Source organism: Solea solea, chromosome 3 (assembly GCF_958295425.1).
Source record: "Solea solea chromosome 3, fSolSol10.1, whole genome shotgun sequence".
Classification (NCBI taxonomy): domain Eukaryota; kingdom Metazoa; phylum Chordata; class Actinopteri; order Pleuronectiformes; family Soleidae; genus Solea; species Solea solea.
In genome coordinates, this window is record NC_081136.1 from 7,480,844 (window position 1) to 7,506,462 (window position 25,619).

At 41.6% G+C, this 25,619-nt stretch overlaps 1 protein-coding gene across 11 annotated transcripts in view; it reads right to left on the reverse strand.

Annotated features, from left to right (window-relative positions):
* The window catches only part of sorcs2 (sortilin-related VPS10 domain containing receptor 2), a 292,242-nt gene that overhangs the window by 46,847 nt on the left and 219,776 nt on the right, over positions 1 to 25,619 (reverse strand). For all 11 annotated transcript variants that reach the window (XM_058625361.1, XM_058625360.1, XM_058625362.1 and 8 more), the window contains exons 4-5: positions 7,808 to 7,972; positions 5,190 to 5,263 (exon numbers count right to left, since the gene is read on the reverse strand). In XM_058625361.1, the coding sequence (XP_058481344.1) occupies positions 5,190 to 5,263; positions 7,808 to 7,972 (239 nt within the window). The remainder of the gene's footprint in view (positions 1 to 5,189; positions 5,264 to 7,807; positions 7,973 to 25,619) is intronic.

Below are 25,619 nucleotides of genomic sequence, written 5' to 3' on the forward strand. Positions count from 1 at the left end.
CCCTTAGGAGGAGTTGATCTGCGGGCCCTCACTGCTTTGCAATATGATAATTATGAATAATCAAGTCATTTTGGGAGAAATAAAACCTTTAAATGTAAGACTTTGATTAAAAATGTACAGCGATTGAACCTGAGAGTATATGTACTGTAGTGTATGTACTCTATAGCCTTTGGTCTTGGTTGATATAAATATATCTGTAAATATGCACAGCTCAGCGCTTTCATGGTAAAGTGCACTCAGACGTACCGAGTCCGGCCCGGCATGCTTTAAAACCCCACAAACACTTTTTATAACCCTGTCCCGTCTTAGAAGTACACCGACATACTCTACCCTGCCCTTCAGTGAGTAGTAAACGAAGAAGTTCATCTGATTAGGACTGTGTAGTGTAGTCGGTGAAATTTCCCTGGCCCAGTAAAGATAGAGTGGAGATTTAAAACCTCATTACTTTGCCTATAAAAAGACTTTACGAGCAATTAGCAGGCCGCGGATGGACGGGGGAGGAAGGGAGCAGAGCGGACGGATCACAGGAAACGCTACAGGATCCGCTCCTCTGTCTGCAGGAGGACGATTCCATCTTCTTAGGGTGGTTCGTACCGTTATTTACGTTTTGGGTCAACGACATTCCGGAACGCCGGGCACTAGATATTGAGTGTTGTCATGTTTTGCTCCATCATATGGGTAGAAATTCAGGTTGACCAGAAAAACCGCAAAATCCATTTATTGCATTATATTTTTTTTACAGCGTTCCCCTTCGTAGCAGCTAATGACAGCAAGACGAGGGTTCCAAAGAGTTCCAACTCTATCAGAAAAAAAACAATATTAACCCTCTTATGCCTGGATTTGTATTGATTTTATGGCTATAGTGTTTTCAAGAAGACGTTCAATGAGCGAGAGCTCCTGCTACTCCTTCCGAGATGACTTTCATTTTCGACTCACTTTAATTTTTTGGACGGTCGTGCCACGGAAGTCCTGAGGCTCAGAAGTCTGTCAGTCTGTGCCAACAGAAGGGTGAAGGTCTATGGCTAAAGGAAATTTATAGATTCGATTCAGTGCCAATGCTCTATATAAAATGTCCTTATATCTGCAGATGGCCAGGTACAATATAGTTAAGGTTAGATAAAGAGTTGTACTCAAGGTAAGTCGACTTACTGCTGGTTACTTAGCTGTGGCTATTAGCCGTGCAAATGCTCATGACCACATGTTTCCCGCTGAAGTGTCCTTGACTAAGGCTTTGAACCTCAGCCTTCTCACGCGGGGTTACTCGAGATAAAAGTGTCAGCGCCATGCTTGAAATGCAAATGCCACAAGCGGCTGAAGGTGAACGTACGCTCTGCACCGGCACTCCATCATTTATTCATTCTGGTTCAGTCGCAGCTTCATGGCAGCCGTACACTAAGGGTGTGGGATTCCCTCGTCCCTTTTGGTCAGTTCAGGGAACGTAGGCGAATTGAGATGCGGCGAGCGATAGAGAGATAGGACGAGATGGATGAAGAGAGCCGAATTGGGGAAAAAGGAGGAAGAAATGGAATTCCAGCTCTGGTTTCCCCTTCATCCACATGCTTTTCCCAGCCATCCGTTTTTATCGCCTCTCCTCCGATGTTTGCTTTTGTTGTCAGTTGTCATACTTAGAGACGCCAGTTTGGTTTCAAATCTGCTGAAAAACTTTACAGCCTGGGATCACAGAAACAAGGTAAAGCAGACCACCCTGACGGCAGATTGGCTGTGATGTGATGTGGGGTTTTTTTTTGTGTGATTTATGCACGCTGGCTGCCAGACTCCTGTTCTCTTGTTGCCTTTTACGACCGTTAGGCCACAGGCAAGGCTAAGGCCAGAGCCAACGATGACTAGCTGACTCTAACTCCTCTGGCCACGCATATTTATAGCACGGGCATGCATAGGTGCTCTTATTGTGTCAGGCACTTTGAGTGTGTGTTTGCCGCTGGGAGTTTAACCCGAGTCAAAGAAAACACAACAGAACGTGATTTGTTTTCAGAGAATCTTTAGCCAGCGCGCAGAAAAACACATACTGGATTCAAACCTGCAGGTATAATGACAACCAGCAGAGCAAAGTCAAACCATCTGCTGATTTGCTCCCCGTTTTCAACGTGGAGATGAGAAGATTGATGTCATCTGAATTAAGTGTTTGTGGCTAAAGAATCGTTTGGCTGTTTTTTCTGTGGAGACTTTCACGCATGGCGTAAAATCAGCTTTAATTAGGAGTCCTGTCTCCGAGATTTGCTGCCAACTCGTGCGAAAAATCTATTTATCTGACAAACGTAGCTGCATTTTCACCGTGTTACCCATAACTTTGTCTCTCTGCCTTTCGGGTTCTGAACAGTGGAACCATTAAAGCTGTGGATTATAAAGCCAAATCAATAAACTCAAAGCAGCAAAAACACTCAGTGAAGCGGAAGGGGAAGCTTGCAGAGGCAGTTTATGGGTCTTTGTTGTTTTGTTCAAGTTTAGCCCAGCTTTGAGGGAAAGAAAACGGACCACTTTTTGTGTGCAAAGCGTTTACAGCCATAAAGACGGAGCAGTGGCAAGTTGTCGGTAGGAACGCGGGTACTTTTCGTGTATTTTATGGTTCAACATCGGGTCCTGAGGACGTTGTAGGCGCCGCTTTGAAGACAACAGAGGGAAAGACAGAAATATATTTACCGTCGGGGTAAATTCAAGTTCTCTCAGTGTTGTACTAAACGTGCAAACTGGCAAAAGTGCATTGCATCATGACATTCTCTTGCACAAGGACCAGAGGTGGTCCTCACCATTCCCTTCCAGGAGTGTTTGAGAACGTGTTGGCGTGTTTCCACCGAGGGGAACGGTTCATTTCGGTGCGGTACAATATGCATTTATTCGATTTTCCATTAGGGATAGAAACAAAATAACAACCTCAACCGTTCCATTTTTCTGTACTCTTCCTTTGGGGTACCAGAGTAATGGTACGGTACATACGGATGGAGGTCGACCCACAAAAGTGAGCTGCTAGGACGACAAAAAGTGTAACTGCAGTCTATTCTCATACAAAGTTTGACGTCTTGTTGGGACAAACAGCCACAAACTGAGCAGGATGTCGTCCTTTGTTGTCTGGTGTGTTGTGTGTCACGTTCAATGTCGTACTGTTCTCCATGACTGAGGGCTTTATAGTGCAAATGAAGTATAACAATTTTATTTTCAATTTCACCAAAATTGTACACACTGGACTTTTAAAACAGTTGCTTCAGTCGGTTCAAAATCTCAAGAAACAACAAACAGACTGCCATGAACTACAGTTCAGATGTTCACGGTTGTGGGGATGAACTATAATAACCTTGGTGATGTGCTGATTTTTTTTTTTTATTTAATATGCTATAATAACCTGGGAAACATTTAATTTCCCCATAAATTCTCACATTTTTGGTTCAACTTTGCTTTGAAACAATGTTTTACCGTCATTCTGAATTATAGCGCTCAATATTCGGTTTAATATCCAGATCCAAACTCAAAGTTAGGAAGCACATACGGCCGGCTCATCCTCCTGACTCTCTCTCTTTATCTCTCCACCACATTTCCCTCTTTTGACTGCACAGTGTTGGGATGATTTGTGCGTAACAGTTGGTATAAATCAGAGATGTCTGAGCGTGTGAACCAGCTCATTTACTATCGGCAGGGAGAGGAACTGACAGGGACTTGAAATGCCTTCCTGACCTTTAGCAGATGAGGGAGAGAGAGTGAACTCAGCTGTATTTATTTGAATGTATCATCTTCCACCTTTGCAGGTTAGACACAAAGGAGAGTTGCGTGGGAAAGAAAAGGAGGAAGGAAAGGACAGATGGAAGGAGAGATACATGATAAAAAAAGATGACACGAAGAGGAAAGTGAGGAGAGTTTCTCCCACAAAATGTCAAGAGATTCATCTTTAATGTGGTTCAGCCTTATAAACTCTGCTGCTTATGATAAAAATTCAATTCATATTCCTAGCTTAGGAAAAATCAGCGCTGTTTTTTTTCATCCTTTTTATAATGATAAACATAAAACTGATTTATTAGCAGCCAGGATGTCGATGTAGATGTCATTTTATTGTTAGAGCATCACTGAGTAAACAGCAAAATGGGATCTGTCAAAAATAAACCCATTAACTCAGCAGGCAGTCGGTATCTGACAGAGCTCCATCAAAATGTAGCTCCTACGATGAGCTTCTTATTCAAATAGAACCAGAAATGAAGTAAAATGAAAAAAATAAACTCCCACACCGCACTGTTGGACACAATATCTGGTGCTGCCAGGGGAAAATATGATTTTGAACTTCCTACAACAGGAGTGGAAAAACACAAGCGATACTGTGTGAAGACTCTTGTGTTCAGGGTTTTCAATAATGCAGTTCCTTTAAGCCATTTTAACATCTTCCTGGTAATTGACCATGTTCCCAGTTCCGCTCCATGCTCTCAGAGTGATGTAACACTTGCTAAAAAAGACAGTTTTATATAGTTGCTAGTAGTTTAACTTCCTGTCTCTTCACTGATGGGTCAATCGTACATCTGAGCCTGCAGTGACAACATTTCACTTGCCTTTTATCTACTCCACAAAACTGATTTAACCGAAGCCCTTGTGCACTTTGTACTGTTCCTCTCATTTCTTAAACTGTGACATCTGAAGGCTACTTTAGCGCTTTTCCATTGTACAGTTCAAGCATGACGCGGCTCGACTCTTACTCGTGATTTTTTTGCTTTTCCATTAGCGATAGTAACTTGGACCCGGTGCTTTTTTTAGCACCTGCTCTGACGAGGTTCCAAGCGAGCTGAGCCGATACTAAAATGTGACGTCGACAGACTGCCGGCCACTGATGAGCGCGACGCCTGACACAAGAATCAAGCCGAACGATGCCGAACTGTAGATGTGTTAAAAAGACTTAAAAATCCCAAAAACATGCGTCAATCTCCGACATTTAGCGAGGAAAGTTCTAAAATCTCAATATTTAACAGAAGAGTCTGGTGTATTTAGCAACAGCACTGCTGAAATCACAACCCGTTCAGGATACAATGACCCCGCCCACATTGAGGAGGTACTACAGTAATGGAAAACAACGTGCCTGATACCAAACTGAGAAGAGCCACGTAGTGCTAGAGCTGTATAATAGAAAAAGCTCCATATGTCAACCAAGGTCTGTGACAACATCTTTTTTTAATCACAAAATGTAAATCCAGGAAACTTACCAGAAGATTCTGTCCTTGGTCACACGCTCCTGAAGCAAATTCCACTTGCGGCCGAGGTCAGTGGAAGCAAAGACCTAGGAAAAAAGGGGAGTGTAGACCACAATTAGAAAAAAACATGTTCACCCAATTAGGCAACTGAATTCCATGGCTAACATACCAAAACAGAGACGATTCAATTGAGACTCATTCACAGGCTTTGTGTGTAGAAGTGAATTGATGGCCACACATGAGGTATCCTTGATGTTTGAAAAGCACACGGCACATTGGAAAAGGATTGGACAACAAAAACACACTCTTCACTGTTATAGTCGCTGGCCACAAATTCTGTCTACTCGCTGCTCGTGTCAGGGTCATCGTCTGCAATCAAACCGATCCCTACTGTGGATGAGCAGATACGGAAAAGAAAAAAGAAACTGTCCTTGATAAAAAATCTGCCCTGACCCTTTAAAAACTGCTTTTAATTTGCACCTTCGGCCATTTTCCTCTAGCAAAATGATGGTTTTTTTTTATTCTGATTGAATAGATTAAAACCTAATTGAATTTCTTGCTCAATTATGAGTAAATTATTAAAGTTGAGCTGGTGGAGATTTATGCACGATCAAACCCAATGGTCAGCTTTGATTGGGCACTTCTTTGCTTTCAGAGTTGGGATCAATGAAATATCAAAGTTTGCACATTAACTACCTGTATTTGATTAGTTTTGGTGCATTTTACTCTCATTTGAAAGTTGGCCGTGACGAAAGACATGAATGAGGGGAACATATGGCAGCAATATGACGTTCATACTGTAGTTTATCTTCATTTCATCCTTTTACTCTTAAAACCTGAAAAAAGATTATTTCAGGACTAAATTATCTGGGTCCCGACTCCCACTGCTGGGAAACGTTCAAACGCAGGGTTAAGGCAGATGTTTCATTAGTTTTGTATTAGTGTCTGAACATTAACGAGACACAGTGATATTGATATTAACTTGACATAGACGTGAACTTGCAGCTCTTTTTCAAAAGCACAGCAGGCATGGATGGATTAGATCTTAGAGCCGCGAGGCAACAAGACATAAGTAATACATAGGACATCGACATCTGCGACGTCTCAGGTTCATGTTTGCTGCGACTGGACTGACATGGAAGCAATTAGCTCCACTTTGGAGCAGAGAGCTGGATGGAAAAGTGAAGTGTGCGACACAGAGAACCGTGTAGCAGAAATAATATCTCCTTTTCAAATGTAAATGTGTATGAGGCGTTCACTTATGGAAGCGGTAGTGTGACAACTTAAGCTACGCTACCCGTTAGCGGCGGCTCCCCTCACTGTGTTCTCTCTGAAGCAAATTACTTTTCCATTACGTAACAAATGACACCAAAATAATAAGATAATGTCTTTGAACTATTAATCAATTTTAAGCTAATGTGAGACAGCTAGGGCTACTCTTTGTTAGCATACTTCTCAAGCTAGCTCAGCTTACACTAAGCTGCATTCACTAAAGTAGTATTTTCCTCCTTGGTTGGACCAACTGAAAAATGCTTAAATTTGTGTCATACAAATACACTTGAAATGAAAATGTATTTTTCTTATATTAAATTTGTTCTTAAGGAGTTATTTTTTCTTTAAGAAACTACACAGAATTTATTTCAGGACTTTAGAAACAAATTAATATTTGCTTGGTATTTTCAAGGAGTAGGCTATTTCACTTTCACTTCACTCTGTTCATTCATCAAAAGAGCCCACTAGCTATTTGTGTAAAGCTGGCGCTTATTTTTTATATTTCTTTCAATAACATAGGCTGGTAAACATGTTTGGACAAATTTCAGATTCAACATAAATCTTACAAATCAGATTTATTTGTATTTGTACGTGTTTTTTTATTTCTTAGAAAATCACTTTGAACTGCTCCGGCTCCACTGTGGACTATGTTTCTGAAATCAAACCTTGGTTCATCTTGGGCTTTTAACAGCTGTGATTGCATAAATGTTCCAGTTGCAAAGGAAAAAAAAACACTGGAAACTATTTTTAATTTTAGAATACTGGATTCTAGCTGGCTTAACCGTTTAAAAACCTGCTTGTGTTTCTTGCTGCGTCAGACCACACTATGTTCTAATAGTGCCGTTATATCCTCAGATCTCAGCAATTTTCATGTAAAAGTATGTAGGCTTCTCCTGAAGTAGGATTTTCATTGAGAGCAGAATGACGCGTGCATTTGAAACACTGACATCATTGTGATCAAGATGGAAAAAGGTGTATAAAAATGGATTTACACCTCAGAATTTTCTCTCTTTTGAGTCAAAAGTTTCCTCCTGAAAGTGACATGGGATTGCAACATCTTTTCAATATTAAATGCAGTATCCCAGTGTGTGTCTGACACTGTTGTATTGACACTTAGAGGCATTGTTGACACTTGCAAAACAAGTTTTGCCCTCCAACTATGCCATTACATGGTAAATCACACATCAACTTTTCTCTGGCGTCCTTTTTCTGTGAAAAGGGAAATTAAATGCATTGTCATGCTGCCAGCAAAGGCACATCTTGCTGGTGTAACATCAGTGCTGTCGTATCTTTTTTTGCTCTTTCAGCTACAGAATTAGCTATTCATTGGGATGCATCTGCGATGCTTTGACACCCACCCTGCCCTCCTTGCAGTAGGCGAGAAGCTTGTCTTCTTCTTTGGGGTGGAAGACGAGCGTGTCGGGGGTGAAGGCGATGGACTGTCGCTGGAAGGAGGAACCCTCGTCGGTGCTAATGAACAGCATCTGGTCCCGTTCGTTTATAGACGAGCCCACAAGCACGACCTGTAAGAGAAATGAACAAGACAGACAGGGAAACCTTTAGAAGTGAAGCAGCCAGAAGGTAATGTCTTGCAATGGGAATGTCGCAGTAGACATATAAATGTAGACCCTGCAGTGACTGCTGGGGAATGTGTCAATATCGCCCGCCATTTTGGGAGTGTCATTGAGAGCAGGAAGGATACTTTTGTGCTGCTTGGACTGTTCACTTTTTTCACCAAGATCCCAGGAAATAAGTAGCAATGTTACCAACAATGTTCTGCCAACATTTTATCAAAATATATTAAATGTTAGTGTTAGTCATCAGCCTGTAAATGACATGTAAATAAGTCTCCTCCTCATATTAATACTCATGTATTAATGCCCCCATTTGCACTGGAAACCTGATGAAAATAAATGCCTGCATGGCCACACTGCACATTTATTCAAGGCCATTCTCCAGACCATAAGAACTTTCTATCAACCTCGCATGCTGCCTGGGTTGTGGCAACACTGTATTGATTATCTATTCAGGGTTTTATAGCTCATAAAGTGAAGGCATTAAACACGGGGCAAAACAGGACCTGCCAAGCCACCAATCACATTTATGTCCAGAACACTCCGGAGTGAGGCGACCAATAAGGGTGATCGATAGGAACTAATGACCCGGTCACATTCATTAGGAGTTCATGATAGGTTGGAATCTGTCCAATTAGGGGTTTTTAGGGATTTTTAGGTGCTGTTGTTGATCATCGTCACTCTGTTGTTAGCAGCTGCTCTGCACAAAAAGTATTTTCTATACTGTAGTCGAGGAACCTTTTCAACTCTTTCGCCAGTCAGCCAAACGCTGAAAGCTTCTCTAAACATCTGTTACATACGGTTGCCAAGGTTTTATATTAATGGATGCAAAGCAGGAAAGAGACATTAAATGTATAAAAGCTTATAAAGATTTTTTTTTGAAACATTAATTATGTGGGTTATGCATGCATTAAAAGTTAGTGCTAGAAAGCACTGGCGACAAACATTAATAAGAAATAAATAAATGATGTTAGCCTGATTTGAACTCCCGTGCATCGACATATTCAAAATATACCCCTGAAATAACACTTTCTTTCTGTCTTGCCTCTCCAAAGAACCACATACGTCCAAAAAATTTCATAAATCCATGTTTGCAATAATGTTTTTTTCAAAAGTGAAATAACTCATATTTAGTGTTGTATGTGTGTATCAGGAGTGAAACTCCTCCACCCATAGCTGGCACAAGACAAAAATAAAAGCTGTCTGACGACCCATCATCACCAGGGGGTGCTATAAAGATTACTTAAAGTCAGTCGTGCCTAGAGTTAAGGGTCTGGTACTCACTAAAAACATGTTTTTTAAACTCAATGTGACTTCAGAGTAAAAGTAAATCTGACAGATTTGACTGGTCATCACTCATCGGTAACTGTAGTCTTTAATGCAGACGGAATATTGGTTCAGAATGTTCCTGTTATGTCCTCTTATATTAAAACTGCAACTATTAAAAAGGGCGGACAAGAGTAAGAATGTGTATGAACAGGATCTTTTTAGTATTCTTATCAGGACTACAATTAAGCAGCAAGTGTAGCATGCTTCACATCTTGCTGGTTGCAATACTCAAGGGTTTTGTGAGTTTGTGTGTGTGTGTGTGTGTGTGAACTCTTGTTAGCTTTGAAAACACCTGCCTGAGCAGCATGGTCAATTAAAGGCCCAGTGTTTGTTTGGCTGTCAAAGGAACACCCAACAAGTGGAGGTAAGACAGATACCTTGAATGGCAGTGGTAGTGAGGGAGGAGGAGTGTGTTATTTTTTCTTTCCATAACATTTCATTTGACAGATTTTTCAAATGTGGACTGTATTTGCACCTGAGTGCTGCTGCAAACATTGCTGTGTTTTTGAAGACAGTCAGCTTCACTGGGAAGCTTGTGATCCAGTGCCTTGCTCAGGGGCTCCCTGAAAATAGAGTGAGTATTTGGGGATTTAACACTAACTGCTGTTAGCCATGACTGTGTAACTACAAGAACAAAAAATTCACCTGCTATTTGAAAACATATTTGTATAAATATTAAAAGGTCCAGTCTAAGTTTCATAATGAAAGGTGAACCACAAGGCTCCATGTTGGGCCCAATATTTTTTGATTAACACGAATGATAAAACTGTATCCACTAGTGTGCACTATGTTTATTGTTCTAACATTTCATATGCAATCAGACATATTTACAAATCTATATTTACTTTTGAAAATACAAACAAAGAAATAAAATATGCTTTTTTGAGCCAATAAACCGACTCGACAAGTACCTCCATAAATTCACTGTAAATGGATCAAGAACTGCAAGAGCACCACAGTATGTGTTATCAACTGGTTGGCTGATAGGCTTATATTTAACTGTTATGAAGACAAACCTTTAAGTGAACTATTACAGAGGTTGGCTTTACTGTACAGAAATAGAGCAGATTCCCCGTGCCTTGCAGGAAAAGGATTATTAAAGCAGTATTCCTGTCAGATTTATATTATGGTGATGTGATGTATGAGCAGGCAGCTTCCTCTGTCCTCAACTCTCAGTGTATCACTCTGCCCTACGTTTTACGACTCGGGATGTTTATGGTACCCATCATTGCACTCTGTAGGAGAGGCATGGGTTGGGTCCTCTCTATTGTAGAGACATGATGAGCATCTGGGGCCCTTTTTATTCATATAAAAAGGAAAACATATCAGCAGATATCCATTGTACATTACATCACTTTTGGACAGATCATACATGAAACTAGCTGGCATCATTGTGAGAGAAAATTTTAATCATCGGCCAACTTTAAGTTTAATTACGGACATTATTCTTATAACCAGAGCTGGTGTACAATATTAATAGCCATAACTTAGTATAAGACACAAACTAGGCACCTTTCATGGTTCCCTCACTAGGTACCAAGGCGCCAGGCATCTGGACTGAATACATTATCTCAAGGCTCACTAACTATATGCATCAGACCTGGCACGCTGCTCGCCAGAATCTGTGATGATGCCTCAATGTTCAGATGTCAGGCATTGTCTCAGTTCTCGGATCTGAGCTGTCTTCAATACAATCTTTCAACTTAACTCATCACTGACTCCAGAGATTCCATCCTTGGTCATCTCACATGATCATCAACATCTCTGTAACAAACTAGGGCAAACAAACTCAAATAGAAAACAAACTCAAATAGCTCAACTGATGGAGTTTTTTCTTATTATTTTGTTGACACTTTTTTTCAATATTCTAATATACGTCCGTTGGCCATGCTGCTTGTAAGTAGGACCTAACTCAACCCCTTTCAGACTCATGCTCAATCTCAAACAAGATTGAGATGGCCAATATAGCCAGGCTATATTTTAAAAACATTGGGGGCCTCTCCTGAAAAATGACAATTCTATCTAAAAGGATATATTGATCTCGAAAGTCTTTGGCTTCATACAGGACAAACCCTTATTTTAATGCACACGACTCACTGTGGTTTCTCCTCATGTCCCCGTGTGGCAGCACCATCCATCAGGTCAGTCTGCCTCTGTCAATACGTCTCTATTAAGAGGACATCACTCAGTTTAACCCAGTTGAGCTCTGACAGCCAGACATGTTCACTTCATGTCCACACACACTGAGTGAAAATGCACAGACAAGAGACTAAAGACGCCGGCGAGGTAGTGTTTTTCTTGTAATGCACATATTTAGCCTGTTCCCCACAGCCACAGCTTTTACATAGATGCACTCTGTGAAGTATCCCCTTCAGATATTCCATATTAAACCATATTTTAAGGCTTATTTGTAACCCAGATTTCTCTACTTCATCACGGGTTATGGTTTTGTAAGTATTACACTCACAGAGTTATTTCTCCCCTTTAATGGCTTTGGACAGAACGCGGGAATAAATCAATAGCTTGTGACAAGAAGATGGGAGAAAAGCCGGAATGAATGGCTTCATCAAAGGTTCGTGTGACCGAAAATGATTTTTCTTCTTTTCCATTTGTTGAAAAAGGGATTTAATGCAACCTCTAATTCTCACACAGTGCCCATGATAATAATAATAAACTGTAATGAATGGAGCCGGCAGGTAAGTAACAGAATTTCTAATTTTTCCTGAAATGCACTGATGCTCTCTCAGTCTCCTGACGCAGTAACACAACTCACCAACAAGTGGCACTATTGTCAAACTATAAGCATTCCTTCAACTCTTTCTACTGAAGCTGAAACTCAGCTCGAGTCACTATATCTCACAGATTAGGCTCTCTCTGAACTTTTTTTTGGGGGGGGAATCAATAAAAGGAGGAGTGGGCGAGGGCAGACAGACACAAGGACAAGATACATTCCTCCGCAATCAAAAGACTTTTGTACATGCGACCGGTGTAACAGTTTCCCCTGAGTAATAACTCGCGCTTTGAAGCACAGTGCTGCAGATAAAAGCTGCCTCCAAACTTCCTCTGTCTCAGCTCTGGAGACTGGAGGGGAGTGACACATTACGGGGACTCACAGAAACAAAATTCTGCTCACTTTAATCCACACAGGGCTTAAAAACCAGTGTGGCTTTCCGGCGTCGCAGGGCGAGTCTGATAATCTTTTGATCGCTGTCAGTCTGACAAAAGCCGCTGGTCGGTCGCTAAAGCAACACAGGTCCTGCTGTGTTGACACACATCGGAGGGTATCAGCCCTATAATCTATTATTAAACTGCACAATCTACTTAGCAGCTCAGAATAGCTTAATGGCGGAGTGCTGGCGTGCAGTACGGCGGAGTACGAACAGCAAGCCGTTCTATAGGAGGAGGGGAATTCTCGTGCACATTATCTCCGTGTCGCATGTCACAACTGGGAAGAGTTGAAGGCCTATGATGCTGCGGCCTCATGAGGGTGAGGAAAGCTCAGCAGGTCTTGAGAATGGAGAAAGCTTGTATTTGACACACACAATCACACACACACCGGTTTCCATGACTTCAGAGGACATTGCATTGACTTACATTAATTTCCATAACCATAATTACGACTTGCCCTAATCCTAATCCTGACCCTAACATCAGCGTATAAAACATGTCTACACCTTAAAATGTAGTAATTTACATGATGTGTACTTGATCCCCATAAGGAAGACAAATTCCCATAATGTGACTGTGGAAACAGATTTGCGTCCCCACAACATAAGGAAAACCAGGTACACACACACGTTTGCGCAGCATTCGTAGTGAGGACCCTCATGGACATAATGCATTCCTTCATTCCTTAGCCCCTTAATTTAAGATCATATCATCAACCTGTGTGTAAATCTCACTTTTTCAATTGACCGGCTCCCTACTGACCAGATGAGACGTTCAGTGGCCCCCAAGTCATTTGCGTTTGAGACCCCTAGTCTAACCCGAACCCTAGCCCTAAAACCAAGTCTTAACCCCCGAAAAGCCCTTAAAAGATGTGAGGACCAGCCAAAATGTCCTCACTTTGGTTTGTACAAGTCCTGGTCCTCACACAGCTACAAATACAAGAACACAGATTCTTCTTAGGACATTATTTTACTTCCATTGATTTGGACAGCCTAACCATAACCAACTAAAGTCTAGCCTTAACCTAACTACAATTCAAATCTTAGCTTTAAACTGAGGTTGACCAGATTTTGGTCTCCATGAGGACCAGGTGGTTTTGCGTTCTTTGTGAGGACACATAAGACATTCCATAGACAATTACCTTAACCATAACCATCACAACTTAATGCTTAACCTTAACCCTTACCCCAACCTAACTCTTATTCTAACCCTAAACCTAAAACCAGGTCTTAATCGTCAAAAAAGCCTGTAGAAGTTGTGTGGACCAGCCACAATGTCCTCACAAAGGTTTTAGCCTACTAAAGACATACACACCCACACACTTATAAATGTTGCAGTGTGTCAAACACACCTGCAGAGTATGAAATATGCACATCCATGTGCACATACAGCTGACATACTGTTTGCAGATGAAGATGGTGAACCTGTTGATGCGCCACTGCCTCAACACCACTTTATAAAAAAGCTTCTTAAAGGGGCACGCCGCCAAGTTAGGCAAATGACGTTGCATCGCATTGCAGGTCTACAGTTTATCTGAATATCTGTCTCTCTTTATAGGGACAATTCTGTTGTTTCTATGGTTTCTGCATGTTACCTACCTGTCTTTAATTTAATGTACTTACATAAAAGATAATTAAATTATCTTTAGAGGGTACATACAAGGCTTATGTGGACGGATCATTATGGACTATTTATAGAACTTGTTTGTTTACTACTTTAGAGAGGCTGTATATATACTTGATCCTATAGTTGTTAGAGTTGTTATGTCGGGATAAGTAGCAATCAGAGGGTTTTTAGAATTTAAAAATGGATCACCGCCGATAGAAACAAAAGCTTAATGACCTGGTGTTGGATCCTTGGTTACCATCTGGCTGGAGTTTACTACTATTACTAGTACTAGTATGACACAAACCACCAAACCCTAGTCATGTAATGTTGCCATGCTCCCAGATCTCCTCAATAAATTTGGCAACAGGATTGCTATTCAAAGTGACTTAGAAGAAAACATCCTGAGTTGTTATAAATCAGGATTATCCTCTCTGGTTGACATTGGAGTCTACACACTTACAGACACATACACACACACACTATCATTCTGCTAGCTGCTTACAGCTCCCAGCTCCCAGCACAATGGTTTTCCACTCAATTACATATGTAAATTGCTTGGGTTCTGGTTTCCACTGGGAGAGAGGGAGGGCGCTGTGTGATGGCAGCTCATCGAGCTGTGGCCTGTTGAGAATTAAGACCTGGGGGAGCAGAGCAGCATGAGGAACCACCAGACAGTATGACAGGCTTGATGATGGGATGCTCAGTCGGCATGTCCTCTGTTTCGAACCGCAGAGCTTCTTGGTATCTATTGATGGGTCTGATGGCATCCGAGACAAAAATCTTGTCGGTTTATTCACTGACACGTAGTTGGTGTGCACTCTAAGTGCCCCCACTGCCGAGAGCCAGGACAAAACAGACAGATACGCAATGTGTGAAAACATGGCTGCGAGCAAGGACACGATGAAAAACAGATTGAAACCACTTAACAAAAGGCTCATTGAATTAGTCCATGCCAGCTTTAGAGTAAAATATCTCAAGATGTTTGCCGTTTTATCTCAAAGTGACACAAACTGAAGTTTGTTCCGCTGTACCAAAGTCCACAGAGAAAGCTAATAATCCACTGCTGCCTCCATCACCAAGTTAAAATGCATTTTTTAATCAGAACGTGGTGCCACATCTGGTCTTCAATTAGCCCAAGGGCACATATCAGCCCTCACTGATGCTAGCCTACAAAGTGCTTCACGGGTCTGCTCCCACCTACGTAGATGCTCTCATCACGGCTTATGTTATCCCTCGACTACTCCGTTCATCAAACACCCCGCACAAGACAATCCAGACTCTTTTTGTGTGTCGTTCCACGCTGGTGGAATGACCTACCGAGCGCTACCAGAACAGGGGCGGTCTATCTTCAAGAAGCTCTTGAAGACCCATCTCTTCCAAGAGCATCTTCTGTCCTAGCACTCACATTACCCCCAACCCTGCACGATGTCCTTCTGCACTTGGATCCACCTCTGCTCTCTCACCCTCTGTTAGTGGATTTCGTTCCAAGACTTTGTCTATGTAGCTTATTCCTCTTTGGATAAAAGTGTATCTCTGTGAGCCAAAAAGAAGGTAATTTTCTCAATGGACTTTGGTGCAGGAGAGTAAGTGGTTTACAAAATGACACACATCGATTTTACGTTGGGAAAGGATGTCCAAAATGACACTTACAGTAGCATATTGTAAAGAGAGTGTTGATACAACTAGCTGAGCCTTTTAAAATCTATAGTCTTATCCTGGTTCAGACTACACTTAAAATAACAAATCTGAACTATGCCTTTTAGTTGCAATTTCGCAGAGATTTATTTGACAGTCTTGGGTCACATTTACTTTATGAAAAGCTTACACCGTTGAAACATGATGTCACCTGTTGTGTTGCCTCCACTTTCATCAATATCCTCCATCCAGACTGAGGCTCGGCCAAACAAAATGTCACGAGGATTAAGTAAATCTTTCCACATATATCACATCGAATCAATATTTAAGGACGGGCAATCAGACATCTGCGCTCACCTCTGCTTACATCCCTCTGAGGGCTGAAGGTGAGGAATGATACACATTGGTCCGGAAGGTTGAATCGGGCGAAGTAAACATGGCTGACACGTCCTGAGAGGTGTAAGATTCGGCGAGATAAGAGGTCTGAGAGCATTTTCCTGCCCACTGTGGCGCCACAGCGAATGCATTCGCTGGAGGTGTCCTGCTGCATTATATATATTATCTTATTCACCTGCTGCTGCAGCTGCTGCGGTGTTTGTAATGCGGAGGAGGAGGTGACTGATCGAGATGTCAGGCACCGACAGAATCCCTCATGTTGCCTCAACTTTACGGAGAAGCGTCGCGGGAAAAAAAAGTTGTTAACGTGTGAAAATGGGGTTAAATTAATTCAAAGAACAAGAATGCATAGTTTTTATTTCTGGCTTTTGAAACAATTTTGTAATATGAAAGTAGTATTATGGCGATATAATGTTATTTTCATTGTAGTAATTCTGTACTGGATATTACTACCATGTGTTTTTTTTAGGATTTTTGGCACTCAGTCTTAATCCTTTAACACCTAAGCCTCAAAATGTCAGTTTGAACTGTTTTTTTTTGCTTATTTTAACCATAAGAGGGCCAGAAAACGTGCTTTTACCCAGTTTTCAATAATAACTTTCAATATCTGGCAGTTATTTACAATTTACTGCATGGCAAAATAATGTAATAGTGGATTTTGCGTGTTTAAACAGTGTATACATAACATTTGTTTGAGTTTTTATCTCAATGTCCAAACACAGGCCAAACAAATGGAAACTATGTACAGGCGTTTTTCTAACTCTCTCCTCTCTGGTGACAAAGACGCTGTTTTGCCGACTTCCTGCAACAGCACGAGTGAGATTACTCTAAAAACCACATGTCGGCTTTGACATGCAACTTCTCAGCTTTCAGAAACTGTTGGAACTTTTCCAATAGTGCAAACCGTCGCGTAATTACGGTGACGCAAAGAGCACTAATAGTTGGCATTAAAGGGTTAAACTTTGACACATTTTGGTGCCATTATGTAAACTTCCGTCTTCCATATAGCTTGGTCGTGTGGGATGTGTGTTACTGTATGTTAATGAAGCACATTTGATCCAAATGAAAGGGAATTAAAGGAAAACAAGTGTGTGTGTGTGTGTGTGTGTGTGTGTGTGTGTGTGTGTGTGTGTGTGTGTGTGTGTGGTACTGCCTGTCCCAGATTCAGCTCTGTTATCTCTCGGCTCCTGACTCCATTTGAAGCCTCCCAAAAGCAGAGACTGCGACTGACACACACACACAGAGACTCTTTTCTTTCATCCACTTCACTACAGCGACTCTTTCAGGCAGCTGCCAAGTAAATTTCAGTTTTCTTTTCAAGTATTTTTTACTGTATTGTTTAAAAAAAACAACAACAACAAAAATCTACATAAAATCAGACAGATCATGTGTCCTGGATGACGCGGGCCAACGGACACCATCGTTTTTAACAGATAAAATATTCCGCTAAACAAAGGTTTCAACATCAGAGAAATGAAGCTGTGATGTGCTGCTGAATTTTTCATGCACGAGTTTCTTTCTTCTAAATCCCTAAAAACATTGTTTTAGATCTCGCCGTAAGATGTGGATTAAAAACCCAATGATTGCGACACATTCATATCGCTATCAACGTAATTACTGTGAGAAACTGTTGATTAAAGACAGAATTAGACTAATGAATGCAGGCGGTGTACTATTACACTTTATATATGTATAAGTATATATATATGTATATGTATATGTATATACATATAAATAACCACAGTTTATGCTGAAGTGTGAGTTGTTAGCTATAAATAAAACGTTGTTTTTAACGACTCCTTATTTAAAAGCGGTGTCCGTGTTCCATTGCCGTTTGTGAAAACAAGAGGTCTTTTGTTTGTTTTTTTGCCTCCTTCACCGTCTCATCCCTGATACATTTCTTTCACTCGTGTTTGTTTTCACCATTGGCCTGATGTCGTGTTTGCCTCAGCTGTCTCCAGCCCTTCTCTCCCACTCTTCCATTCATTGACAGATCTCTCCATCTTCATTGCTCTCCCGATATCTCCTCCTGCTCTCTGCTAGTCTCTCCCTCTCTTTGGCTGTGGATGATGGACAACGGCAGCTCTCCACTAGAGGACAGAGACAATGATCAAACCCTGGCACGGCTGCCTCTTGCTCTCTCTCTCTCTTTTAATTACATTCCTTAGTAAAGTTAAGACGAGTGGAAGCGATTGGGAGGGAGGGAGGGAGGGAGGAGAGGAAGTGGGGGGAACCTCGGAGCAATTATTCCAGACTTAATTACAGGTGGAGGAAAAGGAAGAACCTGCGTGTCCCCGTCTAAAGCTGTGTGTGTGAGACAGAGAAAGGGAAGATGCTAATCTACACCTAAATTACTCTCCCTTGTTAAAGGTGGCTGCCAATCAAATGTCAGCCTCCCGTCTCTCTCTCTCTCTCTCTCTCTTTTCATTCTCTTCAAACACCTGTTTTCCAAAAATAGACCTACAGGGCTGCCAAAACACTGGTTCCTTGGGATTAAGACGGTGTTTGCAGAATCTCCTAAACGCGATCTCGTTAGACATTTCTTATGCTGCTTTTCTGTGATACAGTTCTAGCACGGCTCGGCTTGACACTACTGTTTAGCTTTTTCGATTAGCAATAGTACCCGGTGCCTTTTAAGTATCTATCTATCTATCTATCTATCTATCTATCTATCTATCTATCTATCTATCTATCTATCTATCTATCTATCTATCCATCCATCGTCCAATCCCATGTTGCTTTTACGGGGACGGAAATAATCTCAGCTCAAACCTTCTACCATAAAAAAATGCCACACATGAATAATGCGATATGAGGCAAGTGATGGTGCAGGTGGAACTAAGGAAAGCTTTCACATGAGCAGTGAAGCAGCAGACACGGCAGGAACACGCGCTAAGATACGCTGCGGTGAGTATACGCTGTGATGAACGCGGTGCGTCACGGAAAGCCTCAGTGGACTGTGATGATGTCACTGACAAGAATGTGAACTCCCACGGGTGCACAATACCGGATGTCAATCACATGTGTCTGTACTTTACTGTAACTGTTTTTTTTTATAATACTACTAAAGTAAAAGTCTTAAAGTCTATGACATTTACTGTACTTAAGTATCAAAAGTCATTTTCTGGTATAAAATTAGTGAGTAGTAAGAATTGAGCCGTGGTTGCTCAGTGGTAGGGCGAGTTGTCTTTCAACTGGAAGTTTGTGGGTTTAATTCCTGGCTCTGGTGTCCTTGAGCAAGACACTTAACCCCATGTTGCAGCGTGTGAATATGTGAATGAAACTGTGGTGTAAAGCAGCTCATCTCCAGACCATTACCACCTCCTTCTTCTTCTGATTTTATTTGGTAGTAACGAGTCACAAAGACAGTTAGAGGAAGTTGCTGGAAATGTAAACAACAAAGTTAAATTATTGGGGTTTTTTGCAACCAGCAAAGTCGTCGTCCATTTTATATGGAAACAAAAACTGACGATTGCACCTTCAGCATCACTGTTTACGAGTGAAATGAAAAAAAACAACCAAGGAGGACACTTGGCGGCACGAGGACAGAGAGTCAGCGGAGGGAGCGGGTTAAACAATAGCAGCCAATAACTGATGAACCTCCACGCTGCTCCAGACAGAAACAATTAAAAGCATCATGTTGCCAAGACGCGCTCATGCAACACACACTGGTGTTTGCCAGGCCTGACCTGTCAGCTCCGCCTGGCGGAATTCAATTACCACTTATCACCAGTGACGGGTGGAATCGCTCTGACTGGCATATATCCCTGCTGCTGATGCTGCTGCACGCACACACACACACACACACACACACACACACACACACACGCACACTCAGACTCCACAGCCACACTCCAATGCCGTTTTCCAAAACAAAAGTGATACCAGCAGACATGCTTTGACTTGGCTCTTGGCTTGGTTAGGTTTTGGGCAACTAAAATGACTTTGTTTGAGTTTAGAGAATCCCTTTAATCGCATGTTTACAACACGACGATGACGCCCCGCCCCCTTAGGGAATGACTTATTGTGGCTGAAAACAAATCTTAATGTGCACCGTCGCCGTCAGCCAGCAAATTCATGTTGTGAAATTCCGTGTTAAAGCTGCAGTGTGTGATTTTTGCTGTTTTTTGCTCTTCCTGAATAGAAACATCCATTTTCTACCACATCAGCCTCCACATTAAGGTCACTTCACTCATAAACAGAGGACCACTTTGCCGGTTGCACAAAAGAACTCAGTTTGAATGGAAGTCTAAGGGGAAAAATTAGATTTATATCATCAGTGAATATTTTGCTGAGGACTTTCAATAGCTACAGTTTCCACCTGTTCTGTCTTTGATTATTCCTGTCTTGCCTCGACTGTACAGTAGAAATAAATGTGGATTGTGATTGACAGCTGGAAAGTCTGTGAACTTCTGGTTGCAAAACCTCAACAAAGTTCGCTTTCTTGGACTTGTCTCACAGCCCCCTAGTGGCCAAAAAACAAATTGAATGCAGCTTTATAATGCAAAAAAACCCCCAGATGTTAATATTAATAATGTATCTAAAGAACACCAACACTGAATTCTGTATAACACTGTACAGTGTGTTCTACAGCTCCATGCTCATCATGGACACAAGTGGAAAAGGTGCCTGGTCTTCCATCCTCCTGTTCTTTTTCCATCATTATTTCGGTCTCTTTTGTGCCTGTCTGTCCTCTACATTCTCACAGCCGTCGTGCTCTCCTCGCAGTGAGGTGCTAACGCCACTGCAGCTCGGTGGACGCACTTTACTCGTCTACTGTCACGTCCTGCGACAATGTTCTGACCCGATGACCCAAATTTCTGGAAATTAGCCAGAAAATGGGTAAAAAAAAATAGCTCATAAATCTCCTTGAATTGCTACGTCTGGCTTTACTCGCGCAACATTGCTGTTGCCTCCGTCTCTCTCGACATTTGGGATTAATCAACATTGTGTGAAGTTATTTGAGAGCGGTTTGAAATGAACTGGCTGGCAATTTTACCGTAAAACAGTGCATCTGAATTATTCAATGTGCTAATTGCTCTCTCTGAGCTTAAGGTCAATTATCTGTGCTATAAATAGCACATCTCTCAGGTGCATTTTAACGAGGTTTAAGTCCACAAACGCGCTCCCCGTAAACTTCCAATCCAATCGCCGCTGAACCCGCGAGTTAGCAAAATGGACCTGAAATGGGCTCCAACCAAAAAAAAAACAAAAAACACGAGGGTGGATAATGATCTAAATTGCCGTGGAGAGGTTTGATACTGTCTGCGTGGGAACAAAAACCCATTAAGCTCGATCATTTCTCAACAGTGTTGCAGGCCACTTGCGTGGTGCGTATAATTGATTTGAGCAGATATGGAGTATTTAATTGGCTGCCTGACAGTGTTTCGGGAAATTTGACAAGAAGTGGGTTTTTAATAAGGAAAATTCTCAGCAGCGCGGCGAGATTTTGTGTGATGTGATGTGAATCGACTTTTCCTTTTTTTCCGCTGCCAGCTGTAGAAACACAAGTAGTTGTGGATTGAGGAGCAGCATATGCTCACATTTCACTTTTCCCTTCCAAGGATCTGACTTCACGCTACACCTGTTTTATCACCACCTGCTCAAAAACCCTTTCTCTGTCTCTCGCTCCGTGTCTTGATTTAATGCTGATTCTCTTCCAGCTTTGCTGTCGTGACTATTATAGCACATAAAAAAAGATTATTGTTCTGGGAAAAAACAACAGGGACACACACTCACAATGTGATTTCTTCCCTCCTTTTAGACTTTTAACCCTTTAACACCTGAACGTCAAAATGTTCGTCTGCTTATTTTAACCATTAAAGGGTCCAGAAAATGTCCCGTGAGTTAAGTGCTTTGGACTTCAGTTATTTACAGTTCACTGCATGTTAAAATAGTGTATTAACAATTTAAAATGAAGAAAACCAAGAAGTTTTATTTTGAAACAACACGGACACCAGATTTTGCGTGTTAAATTTGAAATTCGAACGGTATAAAACATATTTAAAATGACATTTGTCCAAAAACAGGCCAAACAAAGGAAAGTTATGCGCAGGCGTCTCTCCAACTCTCTCCTCTCTGGTGACAAAATGGTGTTTGGAAAAATATAAGATAACGTTCTTCCTGGTCCCTTTTTTTGGTTTTGAGCTTCCAACACAATATTTGTCTTTTTTTTTTATAGATAATAAGAATGTAAACACTATTAAATGAACAGCAGGGATTAGAAGGAGCGCGCAGCACTGAAATGGCCTTAAGTTAAAAATGCAATTGCTGTTTTGGTTCCAGACCATATAGTTCATATAATTCTCTAATATTTTGTTATTATTGTTCTGTTAAGGTTGAATAATATATCTGACGAATACGTCAAAATGAAACACGCTCAATAAAAGATTTCCCTGAGATCTTTTGAGGCATGATGTGGTAGTGGGGCGGTAAATTGGCAAATTTGTCCCATCATTGGTTAAAAGCTAAACAAAAAAGAAGGTTATACACATTATTAAAGGTACAATGTGTACCTTTTACATGTGTAAATACAGTATGGTATAGTTTTTTCTTTACATGTTGTGTAAATGCTTGTTTTTTTCCCCCTGTATGCACCACATTAAAGAGGCTATTTTCAGATTTTCAGACCATCTTCATTAGCAAATGGACTTTATAAGTTAAAGCTCCATTAATGGAGACTTTGATGTCGTTAAGTCGACCTTATGTCCACATTACTTTGCCTGGAAGAAAAAAAAAGGAAAAAAAAGACCACCATTGAAAGCCTCAGCTCTGAGCGGTGGCGCTCACAAGAGGCCTTTTAGTGCTTTTAATATCGTCTCCGTTTTCAGGAAACGGACGGAAAACAAAGCAAAGACGGGACAGTTTAATCGATAGAGGAAGAGGAGGCTGATGAATGTGATGAAACTAACACAGACGTCTTATTTCCCTCCTGTGACTGAAAGATCTTGCAGATAGATGTTGGATAAATGGAGACAGACTTATTCCCAATATGATCATTTGCTCTCTCATCATCCTCCTCTTCTTCACATACTTTACTTCAGACACTGGTATCGTGAAATTAGATTAAAATGGAGCAAGAGTTGATTCAATTTGGTCATTTGTTTCATTTTCTTTGCAGGATTTCTGACTGACAGCTCGCGGACCACAGTTTGAGAACCTTGGTAAATTGGCAAATAGGTGTTTGCAAAAGGTGCATCAGGTAACTTCTGGAAAACTAATTTCAAATACTCTTCAAGTCACCTTGCATGACCATTTCTAATATCCCGAACACGCCGTCGCCTGGAATTGGATTTTTCAAGTGAGGAAAGTGGGGGGAAAAGTGCAGCAGATAAAACGGACAGAAGAAGAAGAAGAAGAAGCACATATACTGTGTTTAAGTCATTGCAGCTTCTCTGGTGAAGTGTGTCAACCTGAAGTGTGCTATTTAACCTTTCGATTCCCTTCAGAGTAAAAGAAATCGCGCCGCAAGGACACGGCCGGGGAGGACGTTCACACACTTTGTGATCCAACACGACATCAAGGATGTCTTCTTCCTGAAGCCCTTCCAGGCTGTATATTTTGAATGGGTTTTAACGCGCTTATGAGCATCACGATATTCAGGCCGTCTGGATTTATTTTGATTTCATGGCTGTAGAATTGTCAAAAAATGTTCAATGAGCTTCTGCCCTTTTTTCCACATTCTTTTTCGATATCTGGCAGTTATTCAACCGCTTAGGAGAAGCTGGCGTGCTGGTGAGTCTCGTCTGTGATTGGACGGTCGTTCCGCGGAAGTCCTGAGGTTCTACCGTAATGACAAGTATATGGGCGCAAAGCTCTTTCTCTGCTTTCTGGTAGCCATCCATCTATTTGCTAAAGGCGGGGTCACACCCCGGACAGATCGCTAGTCCATACAGCGGTCTCGGAGCTACGGTAATGAGAAACAACGACAGGACGGTGAGGGTTAAAGGTCATCCAACGAGTCGATTAATCGTTTAAATAATCAAGATGGTCGTTAGTTGCAGCCCTACTTTTGTAAAGTGTCCTTTTTTTGTTGACTTTATGGAGGGGGTCTGGAGTGAAATATTAGCCCCATAAATCAGTGTTCAAGCGTTGACAGTTAACATAAGAATTAACTCAAGGTGAAAGTTGTAACTTTACCCGCCAAAAAAAAAAGAGGGCAATTTTATTGCCCCTGAAAAGGTGCAAAAAAAAAAAAAGAAGAAAAAAACCCACTTGCGGTTCAAATTTATTACGTCATTAAAGGAGGAGCGATCGTTACCTCAGTGTAGTGACAATATCATCGCTCTTTTAAGTGTCCGGTGTGCTTCTCGGACCAGTGATCATTATCATCACGGGCAGATGCCTGAGCCATTATGCTACAAAACCAGATACAGAGACAGCTCACTGCTCTGATGTGCCACCCGACAGAGTTTATACGGCACTAAAACCAGCCGAGTTTTGAGAGTCATTCGCCTGCAACACGATCACTCACTCAGTAGACAGTGAATGACTTTGAAGGTGGGCTAAAGGCTCGTACATGCCCAGTCACAAAGTCCTGCACGTCTTAGTGAAAGGAAGATGCAAGACAGAAGGTGGAAAACTTATCTTGAGGAGCTAGAGGAATACTTCACCGACTTGCATTTAGCTTTGTATTACTAGAATAGGGGTAGTAGTTTTGAAAAATTGGGCTTCCCAACCTCAGTTTCCCCTGAGTGGAGAAATATCTTCATTCTTTTCTTTGTCACATGCCCACCAGTGACACTTGGGCCGAGCCTTGAAAATGCAACGCTAATTCCACACTTTTTAGACCCACTCGTGGGGGGGCGGGACCTCATTCCCAGAATGTAAACAGTGTCCGCCATCTTTGCTAACAGTTACGCTAACAGGGAAACTGAGGTTGGGAAGCACAATTTTTTCCCAATATGTTTCCCCTGTGTTGAGAAATATCTTCCTTCTTTTTTTTGTCACGTGCCCACCAGTGACACTTGGTCCGAGCCTTAAAACTGCAACGCTAATTCCACACTTTTTAGACCCACTCGTAGGGGGGCGGGACCTCATTCCTTAAATGTAAACAGTGTTTACCATCTTTGCTAACAGCTATGCTAACAGGGAAACTGAGGTTGGGAAGCACAATTTTTTCCCTGAATGTTTCCCCTGGGTTGAGAAATATATTCATTCTTTCATAAACGCCATATTTGGAGAACATGTAAATATTTCATACGTCAGGTCATTTCGAGTCATGCTCCTCATGTCTAAGTCGAGTCTAAAGTCACGAGTGTCAAGTCTCAAGTCCTCAAATTTGCGACTGAAGTCAAGTCACGTGACCCGAGTTCCCACTTATACACATATGGGAATTTTTGATCCTAATCTTGTGTGTTGATAACGTAGGTTAACGTTTGGGCGTGAACCTTAGCTAATTCACAACACACTTTTGTGTTGTCTCACCTTTTCCCTCACTTCCTGTCGACAGTAATCACAG